Genomic DNA, 17063 nt, shown 5'->3' with positions numbered 1-17063 from the left:
GCCCCTGACGCAACGGGCTACCTCGCGAGGCAGAGACTCTGCTGCTCCTGGAGAAGGTCGTTGAGAGATCCGTGAGCAGGAAGGGGTCCGCAAGGAACGTACCACAGCAGGACAAGCCAGGTAGGGACCAGGGCACACTAGACGGTCGATGCCCCACCCAGACGGGACAGCACCTACGCAGCTGCAGCTACGACGACGTGTACCTGCGCGAGGGCGCGATGCCAGGCTTCGCTAGGTCTTGCAAGATTTGAGAAGCAGCAGGAAGCCCAGGTTTCCACGTGAAAACACCCAAGTGTTCAATACGGGCCAATGATTGTCATTAATACTTCCACACATAAGAAATAGACCAAACAGAACACATCTTCACCCTGCAGGCAAACATCACGGATCTTTGGTCTTCACGATTCACGTATCCAGAAACTTAAAGGACTCGACCAGGCTTTCCCAACCTCACCACTCTTGACATTTGGGACCAGATAATTCTGTGCGGCGAGGCTGTCCTGGGCGGTGTAGGCTGGTCAGCAGCATCCCCGGCCTGTGTCGCCAGATGCCAGGAGCACCCCACGCCCGAGCCAAGTCACGACAAAAACAGAAACGTCTCCGGCCATTGCCAAATGTCCCCCAGGGGGCCATCCCTGGCGGGAGCCCCTGGGCGAGAGCAACATCCAACTCTCAGCTTCCAGGATTCGGTGGAAGCGTCGTCACACAGAATTCTAACACGGGGTTTCTTAAAGAAAAGAGTTGCCTTCCGTGAAGTAAGGACTTCTATCTGCTTTGGAAGCAGAACCCTGGTTTCTGATGAACGGCAGCGCTCTTATTAACTAGCCCGGTGACCTCTTTGAGTCCTCGCTTCCTCATCATTAAACCAGGAATAAATAACATCACCTCTGGGAGTTGCCGTGGACAAGGCAGCAAGAGACTTGACTCAAAAGCATCTAGCCCAGCAAGTCAGCAAGCACCAAAGACATTTCATCCACAGGAACCCTTCCCTGGCGGGCAGCCGGCCCAGTGTCTACAGTCGGAAACACACGGGGTCCAGAGTCACACCCTGGCCCCAAGTCCTGCCTCGGCCACTCGCTGGCCGGGCAGACAACGGCAGGTCATTTTTCTTCTCTCTAAACCAGAAATGATAACAAGCACCAGTAGGTGAGACCAGGCCAGGTGGTTCGGTACAGCACTTGGTAAACCAAACCAGGAGAGAAGTAGTGATGATGGCTACTCTCGGATCTCTGAAACGTTTCTGTAAAGGAAAGGACGAGCTCGTCGACAAACCCAAGAACTCAGAAGGCAGTGATAGGAGGGTGGGGTGCAGGAGGAAAAAGAGAAAAATCACCACAGGAATCTTCACCTCCCCAACCTTTTCCACAAGCAACTGCCCACTGGTGACCCACAGGCCGAGTCTGGCCACAGATGTATTTTGTTTAGTCCCGCTCAGGGTCCTGGTGGTTGTTTTCGATTGGCATTAAATGCCACCTCATCTTCATGAAAATCCAGACTTGAGGCCTTTCTCAACAACTCCAAAGGTCGGGCCGGACAGCGGGCCCACATTCTCACGAGGCCCTTTGGTAAGACAGGCACCGTCGGGTCCCCCACGGCCCTCCCCTGGTCTAAGTCGCTCTTATTTTCTTCTTATTAGCCTGGCCCCCTGAGGCTTGGAGTTTGCAACCCCGACTTACCTAAAGGCTACTCTATCTAGGAGAACATTCAGGCCTCCAGGGAGAGCTTCCATCTTGGCAGAAACCTACACCCAAAGAGACACTCCCTTCCAGAGCCTCACCCGCGTAGTCAACTCTGCTATTAGGCCCCCAGATCCCTGTCCTCCTGGACTCATCGACCTCACAACCAAATGCGCAAGTTCCCCACCTTGGTGCACCCCTGCCTCCACACCCTCCACGCCAACTGCCATCCGCAGCTACTGGCTTCTCTGCGTCAGGGATTTCCAAAAAGCTCTTTCTTTCCTTTCAGCAGGACTAGAAAAGACCACACTTCCTGCCTCCTGCTGGTAAGAACACCCCGGTTATCTTGCGGGGGAGGGGGCTCAGCACCCTCCCATTCTAGGCCCCTGTGGCTTGGGTGGGGCTGACTCCATTGCCATGTCCAGGGAAAGGCCACTGACCCCATCAGATACCTTCAGAGTCAATCCTGGGGCTCTGGCCACAGTGAAAGGTATTCTTTGTCCCCCTGGGACTTGAACTGAACACGTTGGAAGCCGGGGGGGGGGGGGGGGGGGGGGAGGGGGGGGGGGGCGATTCCTGCTTATGGACACAGCTTCCCTAAAGAGCGGAACCCCTGGAGCCAGCCCTGGCTGCAACTATGTTGCTTTTGGACTCTTTTCCTCACATAGGAGCCAATCAAATTCGCAGCTTGGCTTATAACAATTCCAGTTGGTTCGGTTTTGTGTGTTTTTTTCTTTTTTCGTCATTGAGACAGAGAGCGGGGAAGGGGCAGAGACAGAGAAGATCCCAAGCAGGCTCCCCACCATTGGCACAGAGCTTGATCCCAGGAACTGTGAGATCATGACCTGAGCTGAAATCAAGAGCCGGATCCTCAGCCAACCGAGCCACCCAGGCGCCCCTCGAGGTGGGTTGACTGACAATCAAAAGAGACCTACGCGGCACCTGGGTGGCTCACTGGGTCAAGTGTCTGACTTCGTCCAGTCATGATCTCTCGGTTCGTGGGTTTGAGGCCGGCATCAGGCTCTGTGCTGACAGCTCGGAGCCTGGAGCCTGCTTCGGGTTCTGTGTTTCCCTCTCTCTCTCCCTTCTCCCACTCATGTTCTATCTACCCTCTCTCTCAAAAATAAATATTAACAAAAAAAATTTTTTTTAATAAAAAAAAAAAGGGACCTACTCAATACAACAGAAGTTCGAAAGAAGTGTTGAAAAATAGACGGAAAAAGCTCTGGTCAAATTTTCTCCTGTTTTTTTTTTTTTTGTTGTTTTGTTTTCTTTTGTTGTGTTACCTCTCTCCATCCGTTAAGAGTAGAGTTTCACTTAGTGTGTTGGCCATCCCTCTATAAGGACTTACCTCATGGTATATAATCATTTTTGCTTGCCTATCTCTTCCACAAGTCTGTGGAGCCCCTTCAGGGCAGAAGCCGAGTTTGTATTCACTTGGATTCTTTTCTACTTTCAACAATGGCACGTAATTTGGGCTCAATAAGGGTCTCTTGCACGGATGAATCAGCCATCCTAATTCTCTTCTTTGGGACACCCCACTCAAGAGACCACTGCATCATCCTCGCGCCTGTGATACACAAACCATCTTCCGAAACAGACTCATGCACCCATTGTCCACAAACTGCATCATGAGAACTCAACTTCTTCTAGCCATTACGAATTCTCCCACACGTCCATCCCACAGAACCTCACTGTGGGGTGACTAACGAGGTCCTCATTGTTGGGAAGAGAATACTTCCTCGCAAGACACCACTCAGAACTCTATGCATCCGTCACAGACACAATGGGCGAGCCACTCACACACAGAATATCACTCCTGGCTGCGGCGGGGGGGCGGGGGGTGGGGGGGGGGAGAGGTAACTTCTCTGCTTTCTAGCTTTCCTCTTGACCCAAATACCCCCCAAATCCCAATCCTGATGCCTACGCCAATAACACACAATTACAATTCTAGGCTCTCTCTTGCCTCCGTTTTTCCTCCCTAGTCCTTCATCATTCTTGACGTGGAAAAAATACAAACTTATCCAGGGAATCAACAGGAGTAAAGCCAAAGCTTCCCCAGGAAACAGTTTTGGCTCTGGGAGCAGAAATTGCCACACCCCTAACAGCTCCGTAACAGCTGCTGCTTCCACTGGCATCTAGCAATAAAGATTTTCAAACAGAGTCAAAGTTCAGGGCCAGAATTACAATCCTACCATGAATCACCATTTACTCTATCCAGCTTTCATTTTCCCATTCTTGGGCTCACAGCACCGGAGCGAGCTGGTAAGAACTAGATGTGTGCTAGATTGACAAATGTTTATGGAGAATCGACCCTAGGACAGGAGCCACAGCAGAGCTGGCCAAGGAAACAGAAAGATGGCAAGGACTCTCAAGGCGTTCAGTCTAATGGAGAACACTAACAAGTAAACAGGCGTTGCATTATAGAAAAGCAGGTGCTACGTGGACATATGTAAGTGGCCAGGAGAGGGACTCCCAATCCACGTTGAAGCATCAGAGAAGGTCTTTTAGAGGCAGAGACCTTTGCCTGGACACCTAAAGAATGAGTAGGAGGCAGGTATACGGCAGGTGAGGTGAAAGGAGCTTTGGAGACTTCCAGGCAGAGGCTAACAGGGAAGAAGGTTCGGCGGCCTCTGGCAACCGAAAGGAGGCACATACGGCTGTAATTCGGAAGCGTGAAGAGAGAAGCTGCCACAGAGGAAGCCGGAGCCAAAGAGACCCTGAGTGGCTTGATAGCTTGAAAAGTCTCAGAACTTTGTGCAAAAAGAGCAAACGCCCCTTTCCTCATGAGATGTACAAACTGGCCAGAACGACAATGTGACAGATGTGTCTTGATAGTCACTAAATACTGATTTCACAATGCATGTTACTGAGAATGCTGGGGGGTGGGGGTGGGGGGAGAGAAAACTCCTAAGGAGTTATCTTGTAACTCATTCACAGATGCCTGCTTGAAGCTTTGGGCCCCACTACTATTCCGTCTGCCTTCCACTTGGCACTCGTTATTTCTATCATTTTCCTACAAATGACAGAAAAGTGGACACTGCTAGGCTCTAGGGACAGGGATCCACTCTGGAAACAGGATAAGCGCACAGGAAGATAATAGGGTGGGAGTAGCAACAAAATTGAACAAAACTAAGCAAAAAAGTTAGGTGGGGAAACGAAACTGTAAAAAGCAAATATAGAAACTCAAGGGGAAGTAAAAGTATTTTCAGACACACACAGAAAAGAAGTGTCCCCACGTGCTTTGGCCAAACCAAACTCCCCCTTTTACTCAACTGTTGAAAACAAAGAAGAAGAAAAAGCGATGAAAAAGTCACACTTTCATACCCCTTCTCCGAATAAACAGTCAGCAGGGACAGGACAGCTCACTGCCCTGAAAGACCTTGAAAGATTTACCCCAGATAACACAGCACACCATAATCAACCTCCAGAGGCTCTCAAAACCACCACAAACTCCGGTCTCTTCTGTCATTTCATCATCGATCGTTTCCTGTCAAGCACTGAAGCCATCCATACCAGTGAAACCTGGACAAGGATTTGCTCCCCAATCCAAAGTGAGAAAAGCTGTTTGGAAAGCCCCCCCCTCTTTTCGTTTTTCCATTTGCCCAAGGCCTTTCCACAATTCTTTCCTCCCGGTTCCAAATGTCTACAGGTCAAGAACTTGAGCAGTCCGGTCCACAGGGGCCACGGTTGGGAGACGGCACACCCTCCAAAGTCCCTCCAAGGGAGTCCTGAGTCTCCCTAAGCGGCTCTGATGGCCTCTGATCGCCCCTTCCTTATTTACTGCCTTCAGGCACTTGGAGGTGGACCATCGGTCGGCAGCGGCCAGGCGACCCGGAAAGGCTGAGAATGCCGCCCCCCAGAGCACCGCGCCTGCCCGGCCTCGGGCACACCAGTTAGCCGAGTTTTCGCCCAAGGCAAAGCCCCAAGAGAGGGGGGGAGGCCCGGGGAAAGCTTGGGTCCAGACCCCAGAGGACGATGCTCAGCAGGGCCGGGACAATGGGCAGCGGGGATCCGCGCGGGGGGCGTCCCGGGAGGCCGGCCGGCCCGCCCCGCTGTTCCCGGGAGCTCGGGCGGCGGCCCGAGCTGGGCGCCAGGCCGCGGCGTGGCGCAGCCCTCGTCCCTGGCCCGCAGCAGACCCGGCGCGGAGCGGGTGGGCGGCCGGACGGGAGCGCGGAGCCCCGCGGGGCAGCCGGCCCATCCCGGCCCAGGCCACGACCCCGACCCCGACCCCCGGTCCCCGGCCCGCGCGCTCCCGGCCGGCCCGGCGCGGCTCACTCACCTGCCCACGGTCTGGTTGGCCAGCTGCTTCATGCGGTTGAACTGCTTCTTCATGGCGGCGACAGCGACGGCCTGCCGGGCTCCGGCCGGGCAGCTCGGGGGACGGCCTGGCGTGGCTACATCGCTTCCCCCCCGAGGAGGCGGCGGCGGCGGCAGCGGCTCTGGGCCGGAGCTCCGCCCTCGACGCGTCACTTCCAGCGGCGCCGCCCGCCGGGGGCGCGCGGGGCCGGGCTGGCAGAAGAGCGCCAGGCTCGGGCGCGTCGCGCGGCCTGGCCCCCAACGACCAGCCCCCTCCCCCCCCCCCGCCGCCCCGCTGAGCGTGCGGAACCCGCGTCCCAGCGCCCCCGCGTTGTTGACTCCCCGCCGGCTAGGCCGCGCACCGGTGGGAGGGGGCTGCAGGCGCCAGCGGCGTGACCCCGCCGTCTTGGCGGCAGGGAACAGCCACACCCGGGCGTGGGACGCGCTGTCCCCGCAGGGCTGGCCCGGGGCGTTACGGGCAGGGGTGGGGACGGGGGGGGGGGGAGGAAGACGGGAGGGGGTTGGGGTACGCGGGAGCCTCCGGATGCCCACCTTAGGTTGTGCCAAGGTGCGGCTGTAGACATTTCTCTATGCTCCTAGGTGGATGGGTGCGTGTCACTGTGTATGTTTTATGTCAATTAAAAGAAATCATTGCGTGGAAACCACAAACTACAGGGCCCTGTGTACTGTGATCTGACTTCGCGAGAAAGTCGAGGGCGAGGCTCATTTTCAGACCGCAGGTGCTCACACGCAATGGGGACTGCCAGGGATGGCCCCCGGGGCATTGGGGGGAGGGTAAGGGGTGGGAGGTCCTGGGCATGGGTGAAGCGGACCCTAGCAGCCCCGTGTGCGGTGTGGCGTTGCCTAGAAACGCCTGATTGTGTTTTGATTATTAGCCTGGCGCAGGCCTTCCTTCCGAGACACTTAGCGGGATTGACCGACTGCACTGGACGCTTTTTGCAGAGCGGACCAGGTCAGTTCCGTGACCCGCAGTGATATCCTTTTCGTTTGGTGGCCTGGGCCATTCCCTAGAGCAAGTGGGTGGCAGTGTGGCTTCCTTCACTGACCGCATCTCTGAGGTCATCAAAGATGTGAGGATGAAGGGAACCAAAAAGGTGGGAGAAGGGCCTGACTCTGACCGAAAAGAGAGTGAAGTGAGTCGGGAAACCTTAAGATCGGAGAATCAGAGACTTAAAAGTCTTTGTAGTCATCTGGAAGAGAAGTATGAAGCCTCGGAGCTTCAAATAAAGCGGCAGACTCTTACCTACCGACATCAGCTACAACAGAAAGAGGTAGAAATGAAACTTCTTAAAGTGAGACAGATAGGGCTCAAGAACCAGTTGCTGGAGCTCCAATCAGCCCTTCAATCAACCACAGCGTCACCTTCCTTGGGTTACGGTATCAACTACTTTGCTTCAGCTTCCCGGGGGATGACCTGGACTTTGCTGACCTAATTTGGTCACAACAAGAAATAAGCAGACTGTCAAATGAAGTTTTAAGACTGGAGGCTGAAGTTAGCCATTGGAAGCATTTGTCCCAGACTTCAGCACCGGGAGCGAATAGCGCCGAGCAAAATGAAATCTACAAACTGCAGGTTACCATCAGGGAACTTGAACACAATCGAAATGAGGCAATTGATGACCATCAGCTTGAAAAGGCAGTACTGCAGAATGTCTATCAACAGACACTGGCAGAAATACGTTGCAGGTACCATCAAAAGTCAAAAGGCTATGGAAAAAGAATCAAAGAACTGGAAAATCTGTTAGAGAAGGATGACTCTGGAATCAGAGCAGCTGATGAGTCTGTCATTGAGAATATGTAAAACACCATTCAAGTGCTACAGACTGAAAAAGTGGAGTCTACCAGGAAAATTGAAGAACTTGAGGACACCGTCAAATACATCAATAGCAAATTATCTTCGGTAGAAAGTGAGAGAGATGCTTTAAGGAGAGAATGGGACCGGATACATGAGGAAAAGAAAGAGAGGATTGAAGAATGTGAATCGCAGCCTTCCGTTTTGAGGCAAAGTGATACAGTGACGGAAAAGGAAAGAGTTCTTTCCGAGAGTACAGCAGTGGAAGAAGTGTCTGGACTGCGGCAAGTGCTGTCCGATGCGGAAAAGGAGATGACGCCACGGTGTAGCTCAACCCAGGGTGACAACCTCATTGGAGACGATCTGAAACTTGAAGAGCGAGTCTACGTTTTAGAACAAGAAAACTCATTAGGTCAAGGATGGGAAGCACTTCAACTGGCACTTTGGAAAGTGAGCCATGAGCAGGAAGTGACTGAACGTACGGCTCCAGGAGGTGTGAATTTGGATTCAGAAGGAGAGCATTTAAGATGTGACTTGGAGGCCGACGGACAAAAATCCACTCAGGGTAGGACCGAGAAGGAACTCCCAACAGCAGAGCTGGGGGACTTCGATGGACAGAAACAAACTACACAGCCCAGGGTTTTGATGAAAGGTCAGCTATCAGAACCACAAAATGAAGGCAACGGCATCAACGGCAATGTGGAACACGATCTCAATGATGAAAAGAGAGCTTGTCCATTTGAAGATGAGCAAGTGGACATAGCTAAAGAGTTAGATGCGCAAAACGAAGAATCACCTCAAAGTCAACTGCCTGTTAATGATTTGCATCGGTCAGATCCGTCGCAAACACATAATTTAAACATCCCGAAGGAGAACGTTGAACTTAAGGAACATATTAAACAAGACGAGGAGGAATCTGCTAGAGCTGAGAAGGAGCCAGCACAGTCTCTTAATCAAGACTCTGACAATACTGTTGAAGATGACTCACTTCGAGGGAGGGAAACGACAGTTAGAAAGTTGCAGCAAAGCCTTTCAGAAATGGAAGAGCTGAATGGCAATTTAAAGAAAGCTGCTTTCAATCTCAAGGTGGAAAATGGAAAGTTGGTTTTGGAGCTTGAAGACGTAAGACGTCGGCTGGAAGAAACTACTGTCTGTAACCATAAGAATTCTCTGGAAAAAAAAAATCTATTACGCGGGCCTTAAAAATAGAAAAAGGACTTGGGGCGCCTGGGTGGCGCAGTTGGTTAAGCGTCCGACTTCAGCCAGGTCACGATCTCGCGGTCCGGGAGTTCGAGCCCCGCGTCAGGCTCTGGGCTGATGGCTCAGAGCCTGGAGCCTGTTTCCGATTCTGTGTCTCCCTCTCTCTCTGCCCCTCCTCCGTTCATGCTCTGTCTCTCTCTGTCCCAAAAATAAATTAAAAAAATGTTGAAAAAAAATTAAAAAAAAAATAGAAAAAGGACAGTTAATAGTAAAATTGTGCTGGGCTGAAAAGAAGCTGTTGGAGAAAACAGCCAGGTATGAGCAAGCTATTAAAGAACTGACCAACACGTATCACTTGTCTAAGTCCTCCTCCCAGTTAGAGCAGGACTGTTTAATTCAATGCAGTCAAGAGAAAGACGATGAAATACTACAACTCAAAAACAGTGTTGAGCAGATGGATGCCGACCATAGAGAAACTAAGGAAATGCTCTCCTCTGCTTTGGAGGAGCATAAGCGATTGACACAACTTATTAAAGAGAAAGAAATCTGTATCGAAAAACTTGAAAGAAGGCCAGAGCTCCAGGAGCTATTAGAGAAGTACGTCCAAGTCGTAAGAGAAAACGAAATTTTACAGCAAACCGTGGAGGAGCAAGACATTCGTCTTGCATCCACCAGAGAAGAAAATGAATTTCTGCAAGACGAATTGGAGTGTCTGAGAGAACACAGCCAAACCGTACCTGTGGTCGACCCGCAAACATAAGACAGTATCATGGAACTAGAATGCGAGGTGTATCAGCTGAATATAGAAAGAGTTTGTCTGGAAGATGAAACCAAACAACAACAAAAGATCATTGAGGATCAACGCCAGGGTAAACTGCAATGGCTTCGTGCTTTACAAGACCAGAAACGGAAGGTAGATGATCTAACACACCAGCATGAGCAAGTGAACATTAAACACGCTCAGCTCCTTTCAGCGAAAGATGAGGAGATTAAGATTTTGCAGAACACAATAGAGCAAATGAAAACCCAGATCTTTAAAAAACCCAGCACATTCCTGCAAAACATTCTGATGTTTCTCAAGTAACAATGATTCACCATCTTCCTGTAGAAAAACGGAAGTGAAAAGCATGATTTATCTAAAGCTGAAACTGAAAGATTAAGTAAAAGGAACAAAAGGCCAAGAATTGGAGATTAAAAATAAATAAAACATAAAAAAAAAAGAATTGGAGATTAAACTCCTCACTGAAAAGAACATCTGATTAACTGAACAGACTGATCACCCATCCAAAGATGAGACTGGTAAACTAACTCAGATTCTCCGGCAAAAAGATTTGGAGATAGAGGACAGCCCCAGCAGGACGTCTGTGGCTTCCTACAAACAGAATGTGGCAAACCTTCAGCAGCAATTGCAAGGTATGCTTTGGAAAGACAACAAGTATTAGCTGTTGTCTCCTGTAAGGACAGGAGAACTAGGGAAAACAGCAATCTGAACAGAGAGGATCACAAAATGACAGATAGAATGGTTGCCAAAGAAGCATATCTCATGAAGCCGTAAGATGAAAATATTCACTAGAATTGAGTCTAGCGACCAGGACGTGTTTAGAGAAACGATTCAGAATTTATCACACGTTATTCAAGAAAAAGACATTGAAGTGGATGCATTAAGGCAGAAATGTCAGGCTTTATTGGCAATTTTGCAAACATCCGGCACTGCTGATGAGGTTACAGGTGTTCGTATCGATGGGGTCAAGGAGCTTCTACAGGAACGGGACAAATTAAAAGAGCAGGTTAAGATCATGGAAGAATGCAAATAGCACCTGATGACTTCGGTACGAAATACGAAGCGGGAGTCACCCCAGCTTCAGAAACATCTTCAACAACTTCAGCCGAGGGTTCTAAGTGACAGTGACAATAATCCTAGACTACAGATGACCTGTATTGGCCTGGTCCAGAGTCACGAAGGAAACGAAATCAAACTAAAAAAATTCAGAGACAGGACTGACACAAATTCAGCTTAGCATCGCGGAGCTCTGCAATGGCAAGGATCTGCTTTTAGGGAAATTCGCCATCATTTCGTTCCAGCCCTCCACCGAATCATCCGAGTCAGCAGGCTCTCTTAAGGCAATTAAGTCTGACGTATCGAGTGGGTCTTCTCGATTGCTCCATTAAGAGGTAGAAGAGCTAAGAAAATCAATGCAGGAAAAAAGGTGCCACAATGAGAATCCTCCAGGACGATAACCAGAGATTGTCTGCTTCGACTGCTGCCCCTTCAGAACTGGAAAGAAAACAACACGAACACTCCGATTCAGAGATCAAGCAGCTCAAGGAGAAGCGAGATGTTTTACCAAACTTACTTCAGGAAAAACAGCTCCTGTTTTCCCAAAGCAGAAAAAGTGATGAATTGCTTCCCCTGAACGAGAATTTCACCTGCGAAGTGGGTGAAAAGGAACTTTGGAGGCAGGCAGTAACAAAAATGAAGGAGAGAATATCAAATTTTGAAATGGATGTGTGTAAACTAAAACAGGACAATGAAACAAGAGTGGAAACGTCTAGAGAACGGGAGACACAAAATCAAGCACTACCAGAGACAAACACGCAGCTTTTAATGGTGCAGAGAGAGGAAGAATCCTAGCATGCTCCAATGAAAGAGAAGGTGCTTGCTTTGAAAGGGCTATTGAAAGACAAAGAACAGGGCAAGACCAGGGAATTACATCAGCTTGTAAATGCAGTTACATCAATTCAGGACAAGACAGCCATGTGGCAGCGGGAAGAGAGATGAAGTCATGTGGGCCCCGAAACAAAGAAATGGAAACCTGTGCCCTCCAGAATGAGATCCAACATCCACGTGAAAAAGAATGACACCTAAAGCAGGAGCTGGAGAGATCACAGCGCCACGCTTTGGGATCCGAAGATTCTCGTCAGCGCGGTGCTTTGGCCGCAGAATACACAGCGGCTAAACTAAGAAAGAAGGCCATGGTATTGGAGGAGAAGCTAGTTGTGTCTTCCAACGCAATGGACAATGCGAGCCATCGAGCCAGTCCGCAGACAGCGTCACCGCAGGAGCAATTACACGTGGTCACCAGGCAAAAAGATGAAAGCGTATTCTGGCTTTCTGCCTCCCAGGAACAAGAAAAAAGCAGCACGCTGGAGCACTAGCTAAGCTAAAGCTGGAAGCAGCCGAATGGATGGAAAAAGCGGACACCCTACAAGGAAAACTGATGTCATTGCAGGGACAATTAACCGAAGCGGATGCTGTCTTGGACCCGAAGGAAGACCAAGTTGAAGAATTCAAAATGCAAAATGAGGTCCAACAGGAAATACCGGATGATGCGCAGAAGCAATTCATGAACTCACTGACGCCGAGAGGTGGATAGAATCCTGATAAGGAAACTCTGAACTGGATATGTTCAAGCACAGGAACACGGACGTCGTGAAGCTTGATGGCTGATGGGATGCAGCCTGGGTATCAAAGAGGAAGAAATGAGGAACAAGGTGGTGTCACCGGATGGATGACTGGGTGGTTTGGACCCAAAGGTACCCCCAACGCACCTGTGAAACCGAATCACCAATCCACGCCCGGTAACTCTTTTCCAGGACTTTTGGTAAAATTTCTAAAAACAGAACCTCAATTAGCTTTTCCACCGCCCAAGCTCCCTGCTCATGACATGAAGCCTCCAGACTCAGCAGGAAGGAAAGCACTGTCTTTAAGAAAAGTACCACCATGTCTTAAAACTACCCTCGGATCCACACCCAGAAACACAGATGGGATTTCCCAAGCCACGGCCACTGCTGTGTCTCTTATTAACCCACCTGGACCGGAAACGGATGGGGGCGGGCATCATCTTCTAAATGCTGTGACTGACACTTTACCCACGTACAACACCATTAATACTGTCACCTGGGAAGAGGACTGACCTGGCCAAAGACCTTTCAAAGCAATACAGGATTCTTAAGCCAGAGAGGAGACAGTACTTGAAAGAAACCAAGTCACTATGTGTGTGTACCTTAACACAAAATGGCCTTTTGCGAAATGTAATAAATTTATAGTTTTGGTTTAAGTTAAGTTTTGGTTAAGTTAAATAAAAATTTATTAATATTTGAAAAGACTGTCTTTTAAGGACTGCAGAGGTATTCACCAAACTGAAAACAGTGGCTACGTATGGGGCACCTGGGTGGCTCAGTCAGTTGAGCATCCGGCTTCGGCTCGGGTCATGATCTCGCGGTCCGTGAGTTCGAGCCCCGCGTCCGGCTCTGTGCTGACGGCTCGGAGCCTGGAGGTGCTTGGGATTCTGTGTCCCCCTCTCTCTCCACCCCACCCCTACTTGTGCTCTCTCTCTGTCTTTCAAAAATGAATAAACATAAAAAAAAGTTTAGGGGCGTCTGGGTGGCTCCGTCAGTTGAGCGTCCAACTTGGGCTCAGGTCATGACCTCACAGTTTGTGAGTTTGAGCCCCGCGTCGGGCTCCGTGCAGACAGCTGGAAGCCTGGAGCCTGCTTCAGATCCTGTGTCTCCCTCTCTCTCTGCCCCTTCCCCACTCATGCTCTGTCTCTGTCTCTCAAAAATGAGTAAACATTAAAAAAAATTTTTTTTAATTTAAAAAAACAGTGGCTGCTTTTTTTTTCAAATTTTTTTATGTTTATTTGTCTTTTTTGAGAGTGAAAATAGGGGAGGGGCAGAGAGAGAGGGAGAAAGAGGACCTGAAGCAGGTTCTGCGCTGACAGAGGCGGGGCTTGAACTCAAGAGCTGAGAGGTCACGAGCCACAAGATCACAAGGCACGAGACCACAACCTGAGCCAAAGTCAGATGCTTGGCCAAAGGAAGACATATACATATATTTGTCTATATGGGAGTAGAGTATTCTCCAGCTGCTTTGTTTGGGTGGAGGCCCACTCAATGTCGTCTGATTTCCAAGTAACAACATAAATGGGCTGAAGTAAAATTTATCAACAAGGAATATGTTGCCTCCAGAACCCAAAAAATACTGAAAGATTTTAGACTTGTATGTCCTCAACAAACGTGTCCTCACGGTAGGTATGTCCCAACAAATGTCCTCACGGTAGGATGTCATACATGCGATGTCATACCTGTGCTCCCAGAGAAAGATGGGTTAAGATCCCGCCTGCAAAGATGACATGTGATAGCAGAAGGGTTTGGGTGCCCTGTGCATAACAAGGTAAAACATGTCCCCTTCAAGGTCAAGGGAAAGGTGGCCTAGAGGACATTGAAATCGGCGCTGAACAGAACCTATTAGCCAAATCTATAAGAAAGAGCAAAATATTTACCGTCTTTAAATTTGTTGGGATCCCAGGTGTTTTAAGGGTACCAGGGTTTATATTGATTTTTTTTTTCTAAGAGAGAGTGCAAGGTGGGGAAAGGGGCAGAGGGAGGGAGACTGAATCTTAAGCAGGCTCTACCCTCAGCACAGGGCTCAATCCCAGGACCCTGGAATCATGACCTGAGCCCAAATCAAGAGTCAGATGCTCAACCGACTGAGCCACCCAGGCACCCCTCACCTGATCCCCGTGGGCTGAAAGCTCCCCATGATAAACTCAGGCTGTCATAGAAGAAAAAAATACTGGAAAGACACAACCACAAATGTCTACTTCAGCCTCTCTCGGAGAAGTTTCATGACTAATGCCTGCTTTTTGGTCCCAATATTAATGTTCACAGGGGTTTTAAGTGTAAGTTCGTCTTTGTCAGAAGATGCAAATTAGGTGGCAAACTTTCTCTGATATTGTCTCATGACGTTGTTCATGACAACCGCGGTGTAGCCTCAAATTGGGAGGCAAGACACAGCCTGAGTTGGCTAAGCTTGCCGCTTCTAGCCTCCACTCCTCAGTCATAAAGGTCTAGCTCTTCAACCAGAAACTTAAATGAAATGAATTGGCCCTGCCTGCAGGAACCCCAGCGGAGGTCCTCGGTGAAAAATGACAAAGTCCTCTGAATCACGAGCTTTTTTCTGAATCAAAGGCTCAGCAAAGAACACTCTTTGCTTGTCAAACGACACAGGTGTACCAGGATATCTGTCTCCACCTTCTTCCCCTTACCCTGAGCCTTACCGTCTGCACCTACGGGATTGACACCTTGTACTTCTCACCAATGACACTTTGTACTTATGACACCCATAGAATGTGTACACTGCCAAGCTGGGAGACTATGCTTATTCAGTGTTTTGCATTTACCCTCTTGGCAGAGCACGACTCAGAGAAAGTGGTGTATTCCATCTCATCACAACTCCCCCTGGCAAGCCTTCCGAACCTCAGTCTTCCCCATTGTCATTTCTACCTTGGGTATCAATGAGCTCTTATCCCTCCAATGACTACTAAGCAAGCTTTCGATATATGATTTTGCCCGAAGATATGTGCACTGAGTTTTTGTTGTTATTTTGCGCGCGCGCGTGTGTGTGTTTGTGTAATCCATGGTTCTTAAAGTTTGAGTATGTCTGTTCAGTGCTCCTGACAAATAGAGAAATGGAACATACAAACACACTACTTACCTAGAAAATGTTTTAGAAGGCCAGTACAAAAAATATGTAAAGAATGTCTTCACTATGTGTAAAATGAAACACATGTGAACCACCCCGACTTGAGAAATTATTGAAGGGCCTAAGTAACCCTTCCCTTTCAGTGTTCTATCCTCTCCACTCTCTAAAGGTCACAAGTGTGGTGATTCCTGTCTCCCTCCCTCCCCCCGCCATTCCTTTATTTTTCTGTAGAGTGTTTTATCATATATATGTGTGTATCTGTTAACATCCGTTTTGCTTGGTTTGGACTTTATAAAAGTGTTACATCCCTTCTTTCACTGAATATTATGTCCTTAAATTCAGCCAGTGATGCTTGTAACTGGCAGCTCTGGTGCATTTACACTGCAACATAGTTTTCCATTGTACCAGTTTCCCACACGTTCCTTCCTCCACATTTGAAAGGCGATTATGTGCGCAAAGCCCTTACTTAGCACAGCTCCTGGCGCAGAGTCAGCACTCAGTGAACATTTGTTCAATTGTCGAATGAGACTGAGCCCCGACTAACTGCAACACGAACACTTGTTTCCTCCAGCTGGACTCTCTGCCCTTCGACCCAAAGCTGAGCATCCTGCTAGCTCTCCCGCCCTGCGTGAATCACAGTTATAACATTTTCTGACCAGCAATAAGAAACCCAAAGCCTGGGGTACCTGGGTGGCTTAGTGGGTTAAGCGACCGCCTCCTGATTTCAGTTGGGGTCGTGATCTCACGGTGGCGAGATGGAGCCTAGCGTCAGGCTCTGCGCTGCACATACAGCTTGTTGCAGATTTTCTCTCTCCTTCCCGTGACCTTCCCACTTGTCTTCTCTCTCTTTCTCTCTCTCGCTCATAAATAAACACACGCACACACAAATGAATAAATGAATAAATAAATAAAGAAATGAATACCCAATGCACTCCCAGCGCACCCACGACCACAATTCCCAGAAAGCATTGCGGCGCTCTCGTTTTGCGTCCACTTGTTTCCTTCCCCTCCTCAGCGTACTTCCGGGCGGTGTGGGCGGGGCCAATAGAGCTATCCAATGAGCCCTTCCGCGGGCCAAGGGGGCGGAGAAATTGTCCAATGAGCGTCTGGGCAGAGGCGCCAATGAGCGGGAAGGTTGCTGGGGCAGCTGAAGTGAGCGGCGTCACTGAGCCGCGCCCGCTGAGGCCGCTGGAGCCCAGCCCCTCTCTCCAGCCTTCTCGGAGGCTCGCTCCGTTCCAGGGCGTTTGTGAAGCTCGCTTCCATGTCCCCGGTGGGCACGGCACCCCGGAACCTCCACGCCCATGGCCGCTAGCCTGAGGAGGCCCTCTTTCTCCGCCTCTTCTTCCTCCTCGGCAGACCCAGACGACGAGGGGGTGCGCGGCACTTGCGAAGATGCTTCTATATGCAAGAGGTGCCTGCCGGGCGCGGGCTTAGGGGCCGGCGTCCCTGGGGGGCTGGGGCCTAGGTGGGAGGCGGGCCTGTGATCCCAGGGTATTAGGAACATCCTGGTGCGCCAGAAGGTACCCGTCAATTTCGGGCGACCCTGGTTTCACACCTGTGAAGTGCACAGAGCAGCGGTTCATTTATTTAA

At 49.9% G+C, this 17063-nt stretch overlaps 2 protein-coding genes across 9 annotated transcripts in view; one reads left to right on the top strand and one right to left on the bottom strand.

Annotated features, from left to right (window-relative positions):
• ARHGAP17 (Rho GTPase activating protein 17) overlaps positions 1 to 17063 on the bottom strand; it is a 154023-nt gene that overhangs the window by 82980 nt on the left and 53980 nt on the right. Inside the window, exon 1 of one of the 7 annotated variants that reach the window (XM_047087841.1) lies at positions 5959 to 6190. The exons of the other annotated variants lie outside the window; for them this stretch is intronic. Within the exon in view, the coding sequence (XP_046943797.1) occupies positions 5959 to 6011 (53 nt within the window). The 5' untranslated portion in view covers positions 6012 to 6190. Of the gene's footprint in view, positions 1 to 5958; positions 6191 to 17063 lie in introns of those variants that run through there. 7 annotated transcript variants of the gene reach the window in all.
• Positions 16665 to 17063, top strand: part of LOC124518065 (leucine carboxyl methyltransferase 1-like) — a 34388-nt gene continuing 33989 nt past the window's right edge. Inside the window, exon 1 of one of the 2 annotated variants that reach the window (XM_047087858.1) lies at positions 16665 to 16883. In XM_047087858.1, coding sequence (XP_046943814.1) covers positions 16774 to 16883 — 110 coding nt within the window. In that variant the 5' untranslated portion in view covers positions 16665 to 16773. The remainder of the gene's footprint in view (positions 16884 to 17063) is intronic. The other variant, XM_047087859.1, reaches the window with a different exon arrangement.

The sequence above is a fragment of the Lynx rufus genome, unplaced genomic scaffold (assembly GCF_022079265.1).
Source record: "Lynx rufus isolate CCGP_SWC_20201006 ecotype Redwood Valley unplaced genomic scaffold, mLynRuf1.p SCAF_23, whole genome shotgun sequence".
Lineage (NCBI taxonomy): Eukaryota > Metazoa > Chordata > Mammalia > Carnivora > Felidae > Lynx > Lynx rufus.
This window is presented reverse-complemented; position numbering and strand designations above follow the sequence as displayed.